Below are 22,154 nucleotides of genomic sequence, written 5' to 3'. Positions count from 1 at the left end.
CTCTATATTTAAGAATACACCAGAACTAATAGAGATGTTTGATTTAATCACTTTAGACAACTTTCATCTGAAACTAAAACACTTCTGTTTTTATGTATATATATCGACAAAAGCAAAAGCTGGGCCATATAGCTCATCTTCCACGTATATATACAAAAAGCTAAATTAACAGGCTTTCACAGTTGGATACAATTCTTGTTTTTGTGTTTATATCGTGAGATTATTTAAAAGGCAACCTTTCAGATTGTGTTCATCTGTAACTATCACCATTTTAGATTTTGTAAAATACTACTTTAATAGATAACTTGACATATGGTTATTGTAGTTTATATTTGTGTAATGTGTAGTCTTTCTATTTTACATATATTTCGCCTACTTTATGTAGTTCAATAATATTATTTCTTAAATATTGTTCTTTTTTCTTATGACAATTCATGCTGTTTTTAATGATTAAAAACGAGTTAACATATTTCTGATCCTTAAGGTACAGGCATCCCATAAGTCTTGTAAAAACTAAAACTAGAGTGGAAAAAGAGCATTTGTATGGGATGGAAGTGGGATCATGTGGTGGTCACTGGTCACGTGACCCAGCGCAAGGGCCCAGACAGCATCAGATTGAGAGACAGCGAGCGACGCCGAAAACACGTCCATCTGACATCTACACACACAGGTAAAACACCCGACGGGTTCTGTGGCCTTTATTATCACCTGCGGTCCGGTCGCGTGGACGCAGCACGTGCTGTTGTTGCGTTTTTAAGGGGGATAACAAAGAGGGAGCGTCTAAAATGAATGTAGCTGTGGAGCTAACAAAAGCCAAAGACGAAGAGCAAAGCATCAGAGATGAAAACGGGATGTTTCCATGTATAGAGATTATTGTGGCACGTGTATTTATGACATCTGTCAGTGATATAGTCAGATCAGATCAGATCAGATCAGTGTCAGGGTGGGTGTAACGACGAGCACAAAAGATCCTGCACTTCATTCGCTGTACGTTATCTCCCGTAAAGCATCAAGCTCGTGACGGCATTTCTTGTTATTTATTCATATTTACATTTCAAATGTAATGTAATGATGGCCCTTAAAACCGAGAACTATGCGTTTGTTAGATAGATACAAGTGAACATTGAAGCTGTTGGATATATGTTCATTAATTCGTATAGTGGTAATATGTTGTCTCGTAGTATGCATGATGAACGGCGTGGTGTTGTTCGGGGATCAACCTTCATCTGCTCATATCGGGGACGTTAAAGGCATTCTGGAGGCCGGAAACAAATTCACTGATTGTGTTTATTACCCATCTCTTTCCTCCATAAAGGAATCCCCGACGCCGATTGGCCGACGGCTTATCTCATGCGATGACGTCACAGGCGGAGCCAGCGCTCCCGCTCTCGTGCAGCTGACGCACAGGTGAATCCCGTCCGCGCGGAGATGAGCACGCGGAGAGGAGCGTTTGCAGCGAGCTGAACATCTGGCGCGATGACGTCATGAGGCTACGTTTCCAACGTGCCGGAGGAGAAAGTTTCACGTGACTGGATTATTTCATTGGCCTCTGTGCTCCCACGCACAGGTAAATTCTCACGGACTCTGAAACGAACGCTGCGCCGCCACATTTACGCATGTGCACTGTTTGTAGCTTAATGCGGTCCTGCGCATGCGTTTGCACTTAAGGCGCTTGTGAAGCTGCGGCAGGACCCCCGGGGACCACTGGTGAGCGTCTGGATTTCTCCGAGCAGCTATGTTTGCTGCGGTGGAGCATGGTCCGGTCTTGTGCAGCGACTCCAACATCCTGTGCCTGTCCTGGAAGGGTCGCGTGCCCCGAAGCGAGAAGGAGAAGCCCGTGTGCAGGAGGCGTTACTATGAGGAGGGCTGGCTGGCCACGGGTAACAGCAGGGGCGTCGTGGGGGTGACGTTCACCTCCAGTCACTGCAGGAGAGACAGAACCACCCCGCAACGCATCAACTTCAACCTGAGAGGACACAACAGTGAGGTGAGCAAACATGACGCCTGTACCTTTAAATCCAGAGTTCCCATTCAAATTCATAACCCCGCATATCATGACGGTTTTTCTTTTATAAACAAATGTGAAAGCTTGTTGAGCAAAGATCTTGATAACGTTTTCTTCCCCCATTGAAGGACACTGAGAAATGTTATTGTTTTTATAGCTGTCTTAATTTCAATGATTGCTATTACTCACTTTTATTAAATAAAATTGAATCGTATATAAAGAATGCACAATTTTATTGCACATTTCTCATAAATGCTGGTGACATTAACTGTGTCAAAATGATCTGTATGTTTGTATTTGGTTTATAAATAGACAAACAACTGAATTGGTGGCAACTGCGTTAAATTGAAACGTTTAATTCGTGGGAAGTCTTTCATTAATGTATGTAACATTTCAAAACCACTTCTCAGAAGCCTTAAGTTAGTCGTAACACATGACATGATGTAGGATATTACTTACGCATGTGGACGTGTGGAATTGTGGGTAGTGCGGGACAGAGGAGCACTGGAGTGGAAAACTGATCACGGGCCCCGGCTGTATAATTTCCCTCCTGTCGGTGATGATGATGGCGCCGTTGGTTCATGAGAGATGTCATGCGATGAGTTATGAACTCATCTTACTGTCAGGATTATTTCTTCTTTAAAGCACACAACAGGAACATTTTGATATAGTGATGATGATGCATGCTAATGTATACACAAGATAACAATAGCCTGTGTTTTTTGTACCTGTAGAGCTCATATCATGTAGTTTCAGGATAATTTGTGTCAATGTTGGATCTTTGTAAGTTCTTCTGACAGTGTTTGTGTGGTGTATTATTTCTCTCCTGAGAGTTTTCACACACGAGTGTCCATCACACACCAAAATAGAGAAGGATAAAAATAACCAAGCTGTAATCTGTTCTTCTAAACCGTTAATAAGTCTGTCCTTCATTCACATCGTTACTCTCAGAGTCTGAAAATCATGTCAGGTTTCTTTGTTCAAATTTGCTTTCTGTGAAATGTCTTTCATATTAATGTATGAGTTAAACCCTCCTGATATGTGCATATTCTTTATTGATATATTTATATTGATGCCACAAATGATTCAACGTATCGCTGCTTTCCTTCTAAAACATTGTATCTCCATATGTTATGATTTTTTTTGCCTTAACTCATTAATATTAGTACCCCTTTATGTTTGTCACTGGGTTTTGGGAATATCTAACTTTTCAAAAGTACTTGTTGAATTTGATAAAATAGTTCCAGCTCTAGTTCCAGAAGGCATGGATACAGAGCACATGAACACAAATGAAGGGGCACAAGCCTTATTTTCATATATTTGAATGACCCCGAACATAATGGGAGGTTAACGATCAGGTAACATGTGTAACACACCCTCATTTTTCGAGTCTAGACAGTAAATTTACGTACCACAGATAATAATGACTCTTTTCTTCATCAGCCGCTGTGATTTATCTGAACTTGTTATGGCGCTTGATCCTGCGAAACTCCTGCGTCACACGCTGATGCTTAACTTTCTGAGCGGAACAGATCTAAATATAGACCCATGTGTTTTTACCTGAGGTCACATGGAGGTAGTGTGGTGTGCTTTTCTTTTCAAGAGTAGTTACAATCCTGCTCTGCTGAAGTGTATGTCTGACTTAAAGAGCTAAAATCTGTTTCTCTGTGTGCTTGCAGGTCGTGTTAGTCAGGTGGAATGAACCATTTCAGAAGCTCGCCACATGTGACACGGATGGCGGGATCTTTGTGTGGATCCAGTACGAGGGCCGCTGGTCTGTAGAGCTGGTCAATGATCGGGGAGCTCAGGTAAGGTCACGTTAAGCTCCTGTTACTAAACGTCTGAGACAAAACCTTCAGCGATTGTTTAATTTGTCTCGTCTGAGCAGGTGAGTGACTTCACGTGGTCTCACGATGGGACGCAGGCTCTGATCTCCTACCGTGATGGTTTCGTGCTGGTGGGCTCGGTGAGCGGCCAGCGTCACTGGTCCTCTGAAATCAACCTAGAGAGTCAAATCACCTGTGGGATATGGACCCCTGACGACCAGCAGGTAGCACGCCAGAGACGCTTCACTGGTTATATGTACCGATATGGCTTTTTTCTCATGTCATGGATTGTGTTTGTCGTTCAGGTGTTGTTTGGCACGGCAGACGGACAGGTGATAGTCATGGACTGTCACGGGCGCATGTTGGCTCATATTCTGCTCCATGAGGCGGAGGGGATCGTCAGCATGGCCTGGAACTACCCCAGCTTTCTGGTTGAGGACAGCAGCGAGAGCGACACGGACTCGGATGATTACACACCTCTGCAGGGTAACACAGATCACCTCTCCGCAGCTTAAAGCTTTGTGTGCTTTGTTTTTATCATGTTTCTCTTGTTGTTGTTTTTTTATTGTAGTGTGCAGCCCAAAGCCTGTGTTAACCGTCTGCTTTACCTCCGGAGACATTAGTCTCATGAGCAACTATGATGACCTCTCTCCGACAACAATACACACAGGGCTCAAAGGTGCGCTTAAGACGATTTCGATTTTGCCCGTCCTGGTGAGCCAAGCTACTCTAAAACACTGGGCTCATAAATTGTGATGTGTCTGTCAGATGTGGTCGCGCAGTGGTGCTCTCAGGGGGACCTGTTAGCTGTGGCTGGGATGGAGAGACTCGGGATGACCTCTGACCCTGCCGGTGTCCAAGCAACCCGAAATGCCATTGTTAAGTTTTACAATGTTTGCGGTGAACACATTTACTCGCTGGAAACACCTGCTCAGGTTAGTGAATGGCCACGTCTGAAATCTAATGCAGTAATGTTTCATTGAAATTCAAACCTTCTGTAAGGCATGTACTTATAACTTTGTGATTAATGTGTGTTCAGAGACAGATCAGCACATTGTGTTGGGGCCATCGAGATTCTCGCCTGTTCCTTGCTTGCGGCCCAGCGCTGTACGTGGTTCGTGTGGAACACAGGGTTGTCAGCCTACAGCTGCTGTCTCAGCAGGTTATCGCCAGCACGGTACATGAGGAGAAGGATGTGGCCAAGCTCAACATTCCCTCTCGTCTAAGCACATATGTGTCTTCTGCCTTTGCTCCAACTATTAAGGTAGAACATTTAAGATCCTTTGCAGATTTTGCACTGTTGTGAAGATTAAATCTTGTTTCTAAAGTATTCATGTAAACCAACAGCCCCCTATCCCAGATCCCAATAACATGCGAGACTTTGTTAGTTACCCGGCATCCGGTAATGAGCGTCTCCACTGCACTATGAAGCGCACTGAGGACAACCCTGAGGTTGGCGGCCCTTGCTTCACCTTGTATCTGGAGTATTTGGGAGGGCTTGTCCCTATACTAAAAGGTCGAAGAATTAGCAAGCTCCGCCCTGAATTTGTCATCATGGACCCAAAGACTGATGGGAAAACAGGTAGGGTTTGCTAACTGTAAAGGTTAAGTTCCACTGTGTGGTTATGTTATTTTTCTCATTCTTAATTGTTTTTTGATCATAGATGAAGTCTATGGAAACAGCTTCATCCCCTCCATGATTGATAGCTGCAATTGCTCCGATTCCAGTGACATTGAGCTCAATGATGATTGGGTGGGAAAGAAATCACCAAAGATCTCCAGAGGTAGCAAGTCCCCCAAACTTCCCAGGTACTGGCACACTTTTTTGCATTTATTTTATGACTGCTTTACCTGATATAGGCCTGCTTGGTGTGGCTTACGATTAATAAAAAAGCCTACTTAATAATGAGAACGGCATTTTTCGAGCATGCAATGTGATGATTTTTGAGGCTGCTGTAATTTGAGACTTCATGTCATTACAAACTCACCATGAACCTTCTCTGTAGAGACTTAGTTTGTCCCTTTACCAACAGGATAAATATAGATCCCCGTAAGTCCCCCAAGCTCTCTCGCACCACCCAGGAAATCTCCAGATCACCACGGTTACCCATTCGCAAACCCTCCATTGGCTCTCCAAGTTTGACTCGGAGAGAGTTCCCCCTAGATGACATCACGCAGGTCTCAATACAGACGACTTTTTCTACATAATCAATAATACTTATTTGCACACATAATAGTTCTCTCTCATAAACAATTTATGTCTCCTTGCATTTTAGCACAATTATCTTGCGCAAGTCACTTCCAACATATGGGGAACAAAGTTCAAAATCGTTGGACTAGCAGCGTTTTTGCCAACAAATCTTGGTGCAGGTAATGTTTGTTTTTCAAAATGCATGACGTGTTTGTTCTGATATGCTACTGTACTGTAAATATTCATCATCTTATTCTGTATCTCTTTGAAGTTATCTACAAGACGAGTTTGCTTCACCTCCAGCCCAGACAGATGACCATCTACCTCCCTGAGGTGAGAAAGATCTCTGTGGAATACATAAACCTACCTATGTTCAGTCCTAATGTCTTCAGTGAGGATGAGGATGACCTGCCTGTCACAGGAGCGTCAGGAATCACTGACGATAATCCACCCTGCACTGTCAACATACCCATCGCTCCCATACACAGCCCCGCCCAAGCCATGTCTCCAACGCAAAGCATTGGCCTGGTCCAGTCCCTTCTAGCCAATCAAAACGTGCAACTGGATGTGTTGTCCAATCCATCCTCGGCCGTGGCACCACTTGGCGTGGCTGACCAAAGCCAGCAGGACACTGTGCTCCCAGTGCAGTACACTGTTCCTGCCCGGTATTCAAGTCCGGGCCAGGTGATATTTGGAGGTATGGATGTTGGACGGCTTTTAGTTGCATCCCAACAACAACAGCAGCAAACACAGCAGCTGCAGCATCATCAACAACAGCTACAACAACACTATCAACAGCAGCAGCATCAACAGCTTCAACAACAACTTCACCAGTATCAGCTTCAACAGCAGCAGATGTTGCAGCAGCAACACATGCAGCAGCAAATCCAACAGATGCAGCAACAGCAGCAAATGCAGCAGCAACTTCAACATCACATCCAGCAGCAGCATCTACAAATGCAACTGCAGCTGCAGCTACACCAGCAGCAGCATCCCATCCAAATCCCTGTTCCAGCTTTGCCCTCAGGTCAGTCGCCTTGCCCGGTCATTCAGCTCCCACAGAGTACAATGGCAATCCCTCCCACTACAGGTGAGCAGAGTACAGAGCGAGTGGAGCTAAAGTTTAAAACCAATCGTTCTGGCCCCCAACTGGCCGAGGGGGATGCAGTTGTTTTTACTGCTCCTCTTGAGATTAGCAAGATGAACCCTCCTCCTCCCTATCCTGGCACAGTTGCTGCAGCCCCATCTGCTTCCTTTTCAAATTCCACACCCGGAGCAGCAGGGGGCAGCACTAGCACACCATCCTCAGGTGAAGTTTGTCTTAAAAAAGGGGATCCAAGCCTATATCCACCTGGCGCGCAGGCGGTCCAGTACCCGACCCCATTGGGCTACGAACGCATTACCACTTTTGACAGCAGCGGAAATGTGGAGGAGGTGTGTCGTCCCCGTACGCGACTCGTTTGCAACCAGAATGTTTACACGTTGCAGGGCCCCGGTAGCTCTGCCACCCTCAGGGTCACATCATCTTCCTCGAATGCAGATGGCAAGAAGATGCAGCTGCCCTACGCCTCAGCCACATTGAACCGTCTCACTGTGCCAAGGTACTCTATACCCAGCGGGGACCCACCACCTTACCCTGACACAGCCAATCAGGTCGGAACAGTGCGGAGCCCTGGCCAGAGACTTGACAGCAGCCTGATTCATGCTACCTTGAGACGGAACAGTCGGGAGGCTGCTCTGAAGGTTTCTCAGATGCTGGATACCCAGCGGACTCTCCCCAGTAAGGCCAAAACCAGTACTTTGTCTGCTTCCTACCAGCAAAGAGGGCCAACAGCTCTCTACACATGCAGTCAATGCAGTAGTAACAACAGCGGTGTAAGTGGTGGTGCTACCAGCAGTGGAAGTAACGGAATAGCTGGTGGGACGATCATTAGGCAAGATTTCCCACCAACGGGGGGTGGTGCACCTCACAGCACTGTTATAGTGCACTCTAATAGTGCTTCACCTCTGCCTTCTCAATCCTCATATAATTTGCTGAGTATGGATGGTGGTGGTGGTGGCGGTGGTGGTGTTGTGACTAATGGAGCTGGAAACAGGGAAAGGACTGACTATATCAACTCTGCCTTTACAGAGGATGAGGCTCTGAATCAGTCTCTGAGACAAATGGGTCTCAACACCGAGGTTGTAAGTCTGACCGTCAAACGACCCCCACCGTATCAATGGGATCCGTCTGCTACTGAAGAGATCTGGGTCCCTCAAGAGCGTACTCCATCTTTGCCCGCCTCTGGACCTCCTGCCTCTCACAAGCCTCCCCCGCTTATCCTTAGCCCCGCACAGCATCTAGATGTTTCCCGTCTTCCCTTCGTGCTCTCACCCAAGTCTCCAACAAGTCCTAATGCAGCAACTTTCCAAACACCGGGAGCTTATCAGATTGCCTTGCCCTATCCACCAAGTGCAGCCTACAGTGGTCCCCACCTTCAGCCGCTGCAAGGTTCTCCACGACCACTTTCACCCAAAGAAGTAGTTGCTCAACTTCCCTTTTCCCAGCAGGACCAAGCGTTGGTCCTGCCACCTGGTTATCCACCCAATTTGCCCAGCCTTGCTTGTTGCCCCCTCCCACCAATGTACCCTGGAACAACGACTTGTTCCAGTCTGCCTGTGACTCCCATTCCTCTTCATCCATGGGGTACCTACAACCCCTGTCCACCCGTGCCAAGCCCTTCAGGTCCTCCACCGTCTCTTCCACCAAAGGCCTCCCATATGTTAGATAAGCCTGTTCTGTCTTCTCCCCCTCAACCACCTCCCCTGCCTTCACCTCCTCCAGACCGCCAAAGTGCAGTCAGTCCACCGGAGGCTATAGCTAAAGCAGGGGAGAGCTTTCAGGAGGTGCTCTCGCTTAGCGAAAGCCCACTTCCCCAAAGAGCAGACAGATTTGGCAAAAAAACCCGAAAGCGTGTCGACAACAGTAGGACAGATGAAGCCAATGTTCCAGCCATCACAGAAGGAGGCAATAAATCCAAAAAAGAGGGTCGTGCTCTCGGCGATTTCAACTCCCTCATCTCCAGTCCGAGGTTGGGCGGACGAGACAAGAAGAAACCCAAAGGCCAGAAAGAGCAGCTGAAAGCCAAAAAGCTAAGCAAGGCCACCACGAACGAGTTTCAGGACAGTTCAGAGAGCGAACCAGAGCTCTTCATCAGCGGAGATGAGCTTATGAATCAGAGCCAGAGCGGAAAAAAGAGCTGGAAGGCAAAAAGGAACTTGAGGGCTGGAGGCTGCGAGCTGGATGAAATCAAATGCAGAAAGGCTAATGAGAAAGAGGACCGTGGACTGGGCAGCCAAGGATTTGTCTACATCATGGCCAACAAACAGCCGCTTTGGAATGAAGCCACACAAGTCTATCAGCTGGACTTTGGTGGGAGAGTCACGCAGGAATCAGCAAAGAACTTTCAGATTGAGCTTGAGGGGAGACAGGTATGTGAGTTTGTTGACTTCCATTGCCGTTTCAGTTAGTCACTTACATGTTTGCTAAAGTCCAATGTGTGTTTTTCTGTGTAGGTGATGCAGTTCGGAAGGATCGACGGAAACGCATACATCCTGGACTTTCAGTACCCTTTCTCAGCTGTGCAGGCTTTCGCTGTAGCACTCGCTAATGTCACCCAGCGCCTCAAGTGATTGGCTGGGCATGAACATTTTAGCCAATTCTTTGCTTTCTTAGTTCCTTCTTTTTTTAGTGTTCTTCCCAGTGTAAGATGCAGTACTAATACTTGAAAACTACATCTGGGAGGTAACGCCACGTTTTACAAGTGTTAGAGGTACTACTGGGCACTGAAATCAATTGCTGTAAAACATTCTGTCATATTACTAATTGAATTTGTTTTGCATACTAATGTTTGTCAGAGCTAATATCTTTCAGGGACTTTACCCTTGGAGTACAAATGCTGCCATTGGATTGGATGCTTTTTTGGCTTGCAGTCATAAAATGTATTTTATTAAGAAATAGTGTGACTGAAGCCGCTCTGCAGCTGTATACTGTAGTTGTTTCTGTTAGGATGGACTGAAGAAGCTCAAAGGTCAACACAGTGATGCTATGCTTCTCGCTAGTTTCTCATGTTTTTAGTGAATAATTCCTCTCAAATAGATTTGCAGTGTTCTTGCCTTCTTATTTGAACCTATTGTACTGTCCTTCGTGTCTCATCGTTTTTTGTTGAACTAACTCTTTCATATTTATGTTCTGTTAATCCTTGTTTAGAGCCCTTGTTTTTTTCTCCTCTCCTGAAATGAAGTGACTGCCCCCTGCTGATGCTTCTGTGAAGTGAATCTTGTGCAAATGAGCAACAGGAAATATTTTTCTACTGTGCTTCAACAATGTAATTTAATATCTTTTATTTTCGATACGACGTGAGTTGTTGTCAGAATATCACGGTGTTAGATGAAGACAGTTGTAGCATGAATCGTTTTCAGTAGATTTAAGTTTGTGAGGAACCGAAGTAACATGGAAATGAGATTACAATTAATCATGACTATAGAACATACTTAAGGATTTCTTTCATCTGTTCTGACTGATATCAAGAAGAAAACAATAGTCCCAGCTCACAAGACAATGAATCCACAAGGCATGTGCTCTCGAAAGGATTTTAAGGGGCCTGTAGACAGCGGTTGTTACATTTTTCTTTTGCTCAAATTATTTAAAAAAGGCTCAGACAGTATTTGAGATGAGAACCATTACAGCATTAAATACACTGTGTGCGTGCGGGTTTGTTGTAAGTCATTTTAAAAGAATGATCCAAACAAAAAGCCTAGTTTTCTTTCTTTTTCTATGTAGCAACTGTCCTTATAGTGAACTAAAAAGAAAGTAGTTGGTTTATCCTCTGTTCTTACGAGAAGATTATTTATTTATTTATGTCTTGTTTGTTTTTTGTGCAATATTGTTGAGACTGTTTTCTTAGCCATTGTCAATACAGCAGTCATCATGAAAATATCACTTTCCGTTAAGCTGAACATTTCGTGTATGTGGAAGCGACTCTGCAGTTTGCTGTTGTATATAATGTGGATGATGGATGGGAGGGAGGGGCAGCGGTGGGGTTTGGTGTCATTTGCTCCTGCAGATGTGTGTTGGTGGTTGTGGTATGATGTGGTGTGTAGTGAAGTGGATTTGGGTGGGTTTCGTCAGGTGTCTTTTGTACAGTGCTCAAGTTTGTTTATTCCTACGAGGAAATGAGAGCAGATCATCATCTCCCCGCCAATGAGACTTGGACTTTTTCTCCTTAAGAAAAGGTTATTTGCCTGTTAAATTACTCTCTTTTACATATGGATGACTTCTAAAATGTTTTTAAAAAAAGTTCCCCCTATTTAAAAAGTCGAGGCGTTTTACTGTGTATTGATTGGTGGTCTTTGTTGAGCTCTGTTGTACAGTTGATTTAATGGAATGGAATTTACATAGGTTAAAAACATGAAGGAAAAAGCGCAGATTTTGCGGACAAGTATTTGTTTTGAACGGTACAAAGGCATGCTGGGTACATTATAATATGGACTATGACTTTTTCATTTTGTTCGACTCGGTGAGCATGGATTGGCTTTGAATTTGAAAGACGCACGTCACAGTTTGTTATAATTGCAACATTTATATTTTACAGCTCACTTTTGCTTTTGTTTGCCAAGATTTGTTTCCATACTGTCTTAAATATATAAAATACCCAAATGATGCCATTTGGTTTCATGGCGACTGCTTAGCAAAAAATGTGTGTGTTTAGATATTTCTGTCTTTATTTTTTGCAAATGTCTCTGTTTATTTGATCTGTACTGTATATTTAGGGGTCTTATGCTTTGCTACTTCCCCCTTTTTTCTGGATTGTTGTGTTTTCTAAACAGACTCTGGGGTTCGGGGTTAGGCCTAACTTACTTAAAGCCTATGCACTAGGGTTTGCATTGTACTGTAATGAACAGTTTTGTCGTTCCTCAAAGCTGAATCGTGTCCTTTGTCATTGTGTAGCCCAATAAAGTGTAAAGGTTGAAATCTATGTGTCTGTTGAGTTTTTATAACTGATCCTCCTGCATAACAAAGTGTAAAGATGACACGTGTTCATTATCATAATGAGGCTGAGCCCTGTCCGTGGTGCTGAAGCGGGGTCACGTGATCTGGCCCCTCGCCTCCTGTATGGAGCATCATCTCTCTTCTGCTGCTCTCAGCCGCACAGCTGAAGACCTTCGACGGCACTTCCACTCACCAGAGACCCGCTGGCCATCTTCACGAGCAGACATGGAGCGACCGGACAGCTTTGATAACCCGTTACTCAACGAGATGAAACATTTCTGCAAGAGGATTCAAGAGGCCTGCAATGAACTGAAGGAAGACCTGACACCTTACAAAAACGACCGATTCTACAGGTACAACACATTCATTCCGTACACAGATGGCTTTCCTTGAACAGATGTGATAATGAATTGATATGAAATAGTGATTTTACGTGTGTTGTTATTTACACACAAACAGAACATGGCGGATTTATGAGCAAAGCTGCATTCATCGATACACCTTTACGTCATTTTTCAAAAGCACCAGCGTCGATTCATTGATATGATGTTAAAATACATCTTATTTACATTATAACGTTTCTCCTGAAAGATGATCGAGCATCTCATCCTGACATACGCCTCGAATTATTATCGTTAAAAAACAATGAATTAATATGACAAATAATACACCAACTCCGCATGCGCACTGCAGCGGTAGGTCACGTGAGTGGACGGTGACGTCAGCGGCAGGTCCGGGTTGATGTGTGCGGATGTGCGCCGCTAATAAAACATTATTATCATTTTTCGCGTCGCCGATGGAATAACATGGAAAAGTAAGTGTGTGACAGACACAGCGAGCTCACACACACACATACCTGTTTACTCCGCGTTTAAACGGACGTGATGTAATCGCGCATTTTGTGGCCTTTCCGTAACTGTCCAGATGTTTGAGTAGCGCACGTGCGCTTACATCGCACTGTATTTACATCTAATGTTCATTTTTGCGTTTATGGTAAATGTCTTTGTGTTTCTTGCAGCATGTGTCGTGATTTCTGCTGTGTGTGTGTGTGTGTGTGTGTGTGTGTGTGTGTGTGTTGTGGGCGTGTTCTCATTTCATTTCCTCCATCTGCTCTGTGTCTGTTGTGTAGGTCACTGGTCTTTAAACTTGACCAGAATATAACTTTATGAAACATGAGTTATTTGTCACGTGAGTCTGATCTGATGTCTGTCTGTTGTAGGTTGGCTCCCATGCGTCTCTACACGCTCTCTAAGAGGCACTTTGTTCTTGTTTTTGTGGTTTTCTTCTTCTGTTTCGGCGTCTCCACCCTCATCGGTGTGACGGGTAAGATCTCGGGTTTCTCCTCAGACACGTATCCCAGCATTCACCTGCTCGACACTCCTTCAGCGTTTGAACCGTTCAGACGATCACACACAGGCCTACCAGAATATAATAGTCATGTCATTAGAAATCACACTTTGCTTTGAAATAAGAGAAGTTTTGAAACTTTAGTAAATGAAGTGGCCTGGGCAGTCAGTCGTGGTGATGTTATGACTTCCAAAGACAGATTTATTATGACTTCCTTATAACATCAGCATGACTGACCAGTGGCCTGTATCAGACAAAACCAGACAAACCCAACCAGGTTTAGATCGGGTTTGCTATAAACCTTCTCTGTCAACTGATCCAGAGTTTGTGAGGCGCGTGCACCTGAAAGTGTGACACGTGCGGCAAACAGCCAATCACACGGAACATGGAAACATCATCAGTTTGATTGACCTCTGGCGAGTATCATCAGCACCATTCACTCTGAAGATGAAGAGATCATTATGAAGTGAAACACATTTACAAGGCAGAAGAAACACTGCAGGAGTGAAGGTTTGAGAAGGCAGCGACTGACTATTTCAATACAGAATCAACTGAATCTCAATGTTTTATATTGATCAAAAGATTATATGTGTGCTTCATTACTTTAAAATGCTCGCTTGCACCGCCAGTCACTTCTGCCAAACAATCATTGAAAATGTAGAATTTGAGCAGGTTTCAGATCAGTTTTCGAGTGTTTGAAGAACTCAGATGGCGTTACAGCTTTAGTAGAGAACTCTTTTGTCATTGCATAGTTCTGTATTTCATTTTCTTCTCTCACAGGACCAAAGATCATAAGTGAGAATTACTACAATGGGTTGAGCATCACTGTTAATGGGTCAAAGGTCAGATTCACATCTAAACTGAAACCACGTGTTCACATCTACACTCGCTCCGATGACAAATGAATGGTTTTAATAGTGAAAATCGTTTTTTTCAGACCGGCCCTTTTCACATCAAATCTCAGCCGCTCTCCAACTACAACCAGCAGCTCTGGCTCACCTGTGCCATTCAGATTCACAATAACGGTAAACAAACATCTGGACTGATTCACAAAACACTGAACCTGCATCAACATCAGGTTTTAAATCCATATTGTTTGTGTAAGCTTTCATAAGACTCTACTCATGATGTTTTGTCATCAGTTATAAATCAGGATTTGTGTTCATTCATAATGACTGAGCCTGTGTGTGTGTGTGTGTGTGTGTGCAGTTGGAGATTTCCGGAGGGAGTTTGGGATGAATGTGGAGCTACAGGGTGTGATGCCGGATGCCAGCGTGATGCGCATCAGTGATAACATTCACAAAAAGAACCGAAGCCTTCACTGTAGTGCAGTGAGTTATTTTCACTCATCATCTTACTGCTGTGACTGGTTCTTCCTCTGGATATATATATGTGTGTGTGTGCGTTACAGAATCAGCAGGTGTGTGATGACATCATCGTGTTACATCTGGGTCACCTGAACTACACACAGTACCACATTAACATCAGCTTCAGGAGTCTGGACGATCTGAAGGACAACATCAAAAATGTCACATTTGTGGTGAGTAGAGATTCTTACACGTGTGTGCAGTCCAGCCATTCAGAAAGATTTGTTTCTGATTCTTTCTCTTCTGCCCGTGACCAGTTTAAGATGTACAACGCCACATTCTCACAGGTGGAAATCTGGTTCCGCTTTGTGTTTGTCGTGATGACCTTCATAGTGACCGTAAGTGACCGTGCACACCTTCTGATGAAAGCACGAAGAGACTGTGAGCTGAAGTGTACATGTGTCTGTGTGTGTACAGTGTATGTTCGCTCATTCTCTGAGGAAGTTCTCCATGAGGGATTGGGGCATCGAGCAGAAGTGGATGTCTATTCTTCTTCCTCTTCTGCTCCTGTATGACGGTGAGTCTATCTGTTCCATCGCTTCGTCTCAGGGCATCTCCTCCTCCGCTCACGTCTCTGTGTTTGCTCCGCTGTAGATCCCTTCTTCCCGCTGTCGTTCCTGATGAACAGCTGGTTTCCTGGAACGCTGGACGCTTTCTTCCAGGCGTCGTTCTTGTGTGCGCTGCTTCTCTTCTGGCTGTGTGTGTATCACGGCATTAGGGTGCAGGTGAGATAGCATCAGCCCTGTTCTACTCGCTCAATTTCTTATTTTAGTATTATTACAACAACAGATATGTGTTCAGGGAGAGAGAAAATTCTGGACGTTCTACCTGCCCAAGCTGGTAATAGTGGGGTTGCTGTGGCTGTCGGCCGTCACGCTGGGAATCTGGCAAACGTAAGGATGCACGTGAAACATCAGACACCAGTGAATAGCAAGCCATTTTCAACTGCTTGTTCTTCATTGTTCTGCAGAGTGAACGAGCTTCAGGATCCCACATATCAATACAAAGTGGACATCCAGAACTTCCAGGTGAGTTTCTCTCCACACTGACCTGCGGATGTCAGATGAAATCTAACTGTTTTATTCTCCACGCAGGGAATGAAGATCTTCTTTCTGCTGGTGGTGGGCTTGTATGTGCTGTATCTGGTGTTTCTGGTGGTCCGAGCGTGCTCCGAACTGAAAAACATGCCGTACACAGGTGAAGCTGCGCTCTGAAGAATCATTGTGACGTTACTGTGCAGTTTCTCTAAGCCTCTTGTCTGTTTGTTTCTCTCTCTCAGACCTGCGGTTGAAGTTTCTGACAGCGCTGACGTTGCTCGTGTTGATCATCAGGTAATTTTACACGACTCTCACGAGATTATTGAAGTACACATATGTTTGGGAATAGATCTCGGTCCGTGATGAACTCTGTATTTATTTTCTCTTCAGTATGGTTATTCTGTACTTGAGGTTCGGCTCCAAGGCCTTACAGGACAACTTTGTTGCAGAACTCTCCACCCACTATCAGAATTATATCCTTTCATATATTGCTCACACACACTTGCTAAAACGATCATTCTTGGAAGTATAAACAAACTACATTTAGTTGTCGTTAACTGAAATAGAAAGTGAAAAAGGTTTAGATTTCATGTGTGAAATTAGACGACTGTTGGGCCGCCACTGTCATAATAAACGTGGAAATATCAGGAGAATGTATACAAATATCTTATTCAGTAATGTCAAATGTCTGGTAGTGTCTTTTTCAATGTGTTCTTTATGTCGAGTCTTTTTTAAGTTTTAGCTTCTGCTCAGTTTCTTGTTGGTTTTCCTTCATGTTTTCTCTACCAGCTGAATTTCTGTCCTTCTACGGCCTACTGAACTTTTATCTCTATACGTTAGCGTTCGTCTATTCGCCCTCCAAAAACGCTCTGTATGGTGAGTTGATCTGCTTTGATGTCCAGCTTGTGTCCTCGTGTAAATAACATAAACATCATGATGTGAACACGTGCTAAATCTTCTGTCTCAGATTCCCAGCTGAAGGATAATCCAGCTTTCTCTATGCTCAATGACTCTGATGATGAGGTCATTTACGGGTATGTTGTTGTGTCATGCTGCCTGAACTATAAGGATCCAAGCAAAATGTCTGAGCTATTCAAAACGAGTTTCATATGGCAAGACTAATGACGTGTTTATTTTGAAGGAGCGATTATGAAGAAATGCCTCTTCAAAACGGCCGTGCCATCAAAGCCACAGCCAAATACCAGGATGAGAGTGATAGTGACTGAGCTGACTTCTGATTGGAGGAGAGGGGAAACTGCTCTGACTCCTGATTGGTCAGCTCTTGTCATGTGTATTTAGCGTCAGGTCTCTTTGGGGATGTATATAGACTCACTGTTGAAATGATACCAATGTCATTATTTACTTTATGTAAATATTTATATATATATGCTGATCTATTTTTAAAGATAACGTGATGTGTTTTGGAAGTGATTCCAGTTAAATGCGGTCGCGTCGCTCTGCTGATGACGTTCTGTGTTTGCTTATTCAGTGGTGCACAAATGTATTATACAGCTGATGTAAATACTGAAGATCTGTTGTTGTAAATGCTGTTTGATTGAATGTACTGAAGAAACATTCAGGTCATACTTCACCATACAATGAAGTTTTGTGTTTAGCATGAAGACAATTGGGTGTAGTTTTAGGTTTCATTTCTGCCTCAATTGTTATTGAATGCAAACAAATCTAATCTAAATCTACGGCTCTACAGTTGAACAATACATTCTTTACAGTAATGAGCATGTCAAGAGTTTGAGTGCAAAAGTCTTTATTTTGGTCTTTATTTTCTTTAAGCAAAATATGAAATAATGTGGTTTCTGTGTTTTGAGGGTGAAGTTTGACCTGAACATTCTCTTGACAGGCTCTGAAATCTCTTCACACTTCAGAACGCTTGCTCATGTACAGATCTGTTCATCGGGTTTTCGTTTTTTCTTTTGAATGAAAAGTATTTCATCTTGTGTTCAGATTCTCAGTTTACATTCCAAACTGATTCTTTTCTCACTTTGCCTCAGTTTATTGTTTGATTCATGTGATGTGTCTCATCTCTTGACACATCTGTGTATTTTGTTGTGGATGAGACCGTGTACAGTAGTAATATCACTTATTTAAACAGGTTTATTTTGACCCTCTACAGTTCCCGGTCAGATTGATCAGGCGGGACGGAAATGTTGTGTTTCTGTTTTATTTTCTAAACACTGTTCACTTCATTGTCTTAACATGATGTCTGGAGGTGTGTACTGCACAGCTGCTTGTGAACTGTAGTTCCCATTTGAAGGTCATTGTTTGATTCATTCTTTGTACAGTGACATGTCTGTATTCAAATGAGCTGCTAGATCCTAATAACACCTCTACATTTTTACAGTGTCGGTTCAAAGTTACCCATAATTCCAGGGGTTCAAGATGTCCGGTTCTTTGTGCCTTGTATATAACATCATTCCCAGGCCTTGCGGAGCTCAGTCCAAATGTACAAACACAAAGGGAGACGAGCTGTCTCTCAGCTGCACCATTGTAATGAGAATGTATAAAATGTTCATAAAAGTTTTAAGACTGGGTCTTCATGGGAATCTATGTGTTGTTATTATACTGTTTGTAAAGGAGGTTACTTTATTGATAGAATACTGAGAGGGTAGTACAAGAAGAAAGTGACAACACTCCAGATGGCAGGCTGATTGTATGGGTAGTAGATGTAGTTCAGTTCATTTAAATGGCGAGTCCAAACACACTGACGATGCAGTACATGGATTTATTCTCCCATCGGACGGTGCAGCTGCCTGTGGATCAAACACTTGTGTTATTTCCAGTTTGATAACTAAACTTCAGCACCGCTGTGATACTGAATGAACTGACGTTACTGCCAGATTAGACAAACAATGATCTTAACAGTCGCAGTTGATGGTCTTAGGTGGTGTGGTGTTCCCTACCGTCCGTAGTGTTATCCCAGAAGCATGAGGACGCAGACTGTAGCCCCGCTCCATTCTTCTGCATTATAATGCAGGTCACTGACAGAAAGAATATGACATTTAAAATGATCTGCGTTAACCCTGATCAACAAAAATAAAACATTTGAGAAGAATGTTACCGATGTATTTGAAAGGTTTGCCAAGTTTACTGAGCTGACTCAAGCACTGCTCCACTACATTTGATGTCCACACGTTCACACGGTTCTGCTGGTAGATGTTTGCTCCGATAGCTCCTTCAATAGACTTCAGAAAAACACAAAACAAACCTCAAAACCTGCTGCTGATGTCATTCATATGTGAGAAAGATACACACCTCTTTAACAACACTGCTGACTTCATCCACCACAAAAGCCGTCTGGAGGAAACCAAAGCAAACATCACTGCACATTCTGATCTGTTTATATCTCAGCCACCATATTACCTTCCGATACATCACTGTACTGGGGTATATATATATGTACAACAGTGTTGTTCTAACTACTTACTGTCATTTCATAAGTGAGGGATTTAATAACATTTACTTCTGATGTAATGAAACTAAACACTGTGTGTTATATATGTGTATATACATCAAAACTCAAAGTCTAACTTTAAAATCTGTGCTTTAACATCTGTAATACTTTGCTCAGTTAATAACGTAGTTTTATATCATTTATTTGAATGAATGAAAAGAGATAGTAATCCATCATCGCGATCTGATCTGTTATTATTAACAATGTTCAGACGTTAGCCGCTACCGTTAGCTTCACAAAAACAACAAGTAAAAGTAAACAATATTCTCAAGCAAAAAGTTTAAAGATGTTTTTTATCGTGAAAAGGCTCATAAGAGAGTATTTACCTCTTCTACATTGTGAGAATCATCCATGTTTATTTCTGTTGCGTTAGCCTCTGTGGTTGTCATAGAAACAACGGAACCCTTGCAAACATACGTCACGACGTCGCAACCACTATTGGCGTGACATAAAATGTTATATTTAAAAATATTAAATGATAAAAATCATTTTTAATGTTTGCGAAATTACTTTAATTTGAATGAAGAAAACATATATGACATTTTATATTTAAATAGTGAAATAAACTCACTGACGTTATCGCTTTTGTCAGTACGGAACGTGAGTGATCGCTCAGCAGCACCAATGAAAAGAGCCGTATTAAAGCCCGCCTATCGGAAGAGGATTGACGTCAGGACTCTCCGCCCTGCCGCTTCCTCTTTCACAGTGGCCGTCAGCGAGAGACACCATGAAGGCGTCTGGCACAGTACGTAAAAACCTTTAAAATCATCACACGGGCGCTTAAAACTCTCCGTTACGATACGAACGCGCTCCTTAGACTGTCGAGTATCTTTATTAACGACTTTACGTCGCACGTTTTGCGGCTCAAAGCGATAGAATGTGTTTTAATTGTGGAGCGTAGCGGAGTGAGGAACATGGCGGCTGAAGAAGAGTCCATGTGCTCAACAGTGAACGCTCGCACACTGCAGAGATCTTATTTTCGTCTAATACAGACTTCATTTCACACATAACACACAACAGTTTATTTGGATCTTTTTGATTTGATCTTCAGTGATTGTTTCGTGCAGGCACATGATGAATCCACGCCACATCTTAAGTGTGATGAACCGTGTTAAATGACTTTATAGAGTTTCTTCTGTACGCGTATCGGTATTATGTAACGTTAAATCAAATACTTTGTTCTGCTGTTGAGATTTAAGGTGAAATGTCTCCTAAGCATTTCAGCAGAGAACAACATCAGTTAACAGCGAAGAAGAAATAGTTGAATCCGACCTCTCTGGGTTCAGTGGTGATGTGGTGAATTGAATTGCTGTTGTTTGACTTGAATGTTTGTTTTTTCCTCTGCAGCTTCGGGAGTATAAGGTTGTTGGGCGTCTGTTGCCCTCTGCTAAAAATCCTGCACCCCCTCTGTACCGCATGAGGATTTTTGCCCCCAACCATGTGGTGGCCAAGTCTCGCTTCTGGTACTTTGTCTCCCAGCTGAGGAAGATGAAGAAAGCTTCCGGAGAGACCGTCTACTGTGGCCTGGTATGAGCACACTGACTCCGTCAACAGGAGCTTTATGGGCAGTGTTCTGGTTTTGTGTTTAACTCTGATTGTGTTTGTTTTATGCACAGGTTCATGAGCAATCCCCTCTCAAGGTGAAAAACTTTGGCATCTGGCTGCGTTACGACTCCCGCAGTGGAACCCATAACATGTACCGCGAGTACAGAGACCTGACCACGTCTGGAGCGGTCACTCAGTGCTGTGAGCATCAAACACACACACCTGACTCTGTACATGCGACACACCGTCTATAAGGCATTTCTGAGGCAGTGACCCTGCTGTGTCTTGAACCTGTTGCCTTTCATTGCCGATGTCATATTCCATTGAAAGTAAAATCAGGGTGTAACACGTCTCACTTTAGTTTAACGCTGTCAATCCTTGCGTGTCTGAACATGGCTCATGTTTATTGTATGTGTTTTTCAGACCGTGACATGGGTGCCAGGCATCGTGCCCGCGCTCACTCCATCCAGATCATGAAGGTGCAGGTGATTGCAGCCAATAAATGCCGCAGACCAGCCATCAAGCAGTTCCACGTGAGTTTACATGTTCAGAACATCTCCAGTGATACACAAATACTCTTTTCTTGACAAAAGTCAATTTGTCAGATGCACAATACAAACAACATGATCAAGAAAATGATTAGAAATGTAACTGTTCATATGATAATGTAGACATATAATGTGGGGATAATTTGTCCTATTTAAAGTGATGAGAGGTATTGTAATGTTGTAATATTTGTCTTTTAGGACTCCAAGATCAAGTTCCCTCTCCCTCACAGGGTTCTGCGTCGCCAGCACAAGCCTCGCTTCACCACCAAGAGACCAAACACTTTCTTTTAAAGTGTCTGTTTGTCTTTTCATATTACTGGCGAATAAACAAAGTGACGAAAACACTCGTTCTGACTCTGCCTTTTAACTTCTAAGCTTCATTGCAATGTCTTTGAGTTCTGTGAGTGGTGGAACGTGAAACTGGTGTGAAGTTTTCTTTATTTGCTATAAGTTTTATGACAAGCAAAATAGATCTGCTTCTCGTTGCTTTTGTGAAAACAGCATCTTAACATCAGAATTATGTTACGGCAACGAGAATTTAGGATAAAGATAAATCTTTATGGATCTTAAATAGACATTATTTTAAAATGAATTATGATTTGGGCGTTTTTCCGTATAACATTTAGTCAAGCAAATGCTTTTATCCAAAGCAGTTGGATCAACAAAGATGACAAGAAGCATAAGTGCAGTAAAACTGATCTCATATCCCACCACAGTATACAAAGCTAAGGATCTATATATTAAAAGATAGAGGTCAGGTGCTGACGGAAGAGATGTTTTCAGACTGT

The 22,154-nt window shown here is 43.2% G+C and overlaps 4 protein-coding genes across 4 annotated transcripts; 3 read left to right on the top strand and 1 right to left on the bottom strand.

Moving 5' to 3' along the window:
* Positions 1–546: 546 nt before the first annotated feature.
* tulp4a (TUB like protein 4a) lies at positions 547–12,038 on the top strand. The gene is made up of 14 exons (XM_079454741.1): positions 547–670; positions 1,316–1,987; positions 3,685–3,813; positions 3,894–4,055; positions 4,137–4,317; positions 4,403–4,510; positions 4,600–4,766; positions 4,871–5,095; positions 5,179–5,413; positions 5,496–5,640; positions 5,865–6,009; positions 6,108–6,201; positions 6,294–9,493; positions 9,578–12,038. Exons 2-14 carry the CDS (start codon positions 1,736–1,738, stop codon positions 9,692–9,694), a joined length of 5,160 nt encoding a protein of 1,719 aa, XP_079310867.1. The 5' UTR covers positions 547–670; positions 1,316–1,735; the 3' UTR covers positions 9,695–12,038.
* A 721-nt stretch (positions 12,039–12,759) lies between these two features.
* Positions 12,760–18,175, top strand: tmem181 (transmembrane protein 181). The gene is made up of 17 exons (XM_079454754.1): positions 12,760–12,867; positions 13,273–13,376; positions 14,181–14,242; positions 14,338–14,425; positions 14,610–14,731; positions 14,812–14,940; positions 15,025–15,105; positions 15,185–15,284; positions 15,362–15,492; positions 15,569–15,660; positions 15,738–15,795; positions 15,862–15,964; positions 16,047–16,098; positions 16,195–16,277; positions 16,591–16,680; positions 16,772–16,838; positions 16,946–18,175. The coding sequence occupies exons 1-17, from the start codon at positions 12,860–12,862 to the stop codon at positions 17,028–17,030; spliced, it is 1,455 nt and encodes a 484-aa protein (XP_079310880.1). The 5' UTR covers positions 12,760–12,859; the 3' UTR covers positions 17,031–18,175.
* Positions 17,738–19,845, bottom strand: dynlt1b (dynein light chain Tctex-type 1b). The gene is made up of 5 exons (XM_079454755.1): positions 19,600–19,845; positions 19,075–19,116; positions 18,881–19,004; positions 18,723–18,800; positions 17,738–18,572 (listed from the first exon to the last, which is right to left on the bottom strand). The coding sequence occupies exons 1-5, from the start codon at positions 19,660–19,662 to the stop codon at positions 18,502–18,504; spliced, it is 378 nt and encodes a 125-aa protein (XP_079310881.1). The 5' UTR covers positions 19,663–19,845; the 3' UTR covers positions 17,738–18,501.
* A 121-nt stretch (positions 19,846–19,966) lies between these two features.
* On the top strand, positions 19,967–21,713 carry rpl18a (ribosomal protein L18a). The gene is made up of 5 exons (XM_079454127.1): positions 19,967–20,018; positions 20,621–20,800; positions 20,890–21,019; positions 21,242–21,351; positions 21,565–21,713. Exons 1-5 carry the CDS (start codon positions 20,001–20,003, stop codon positions 21,655–21,657), a joined length of 531 nt encoding a protein of 176 aa, XP_079310253.1. The 5' UTR covers positions 19,967–20,000; the 3' UTR covers positions 21,658–21,713.
* The last annotated feature ends 441 nt before the right edge of the window (positions 21,714–22,154 follow it).

The sequence above is a fragment of the Barbatula barbatula genome (assembly GCF_947034865.1).
Source record: "Barbatula barbatula genome assembly, chromosome: 4".
Taxonomy (NCBI): domain Eukaryota; kingdom Metazoa; phylum Chordata; class Actinopteri; order Cypriniformes; family Nemacheilidae; genus Barbatula; species Barbatula barbatula.
The sequence above is the reverse complement of the archived record's forward strand: the minus strand, read 5'-3'. Positions and strand labels throughout refer to the sequence as shown.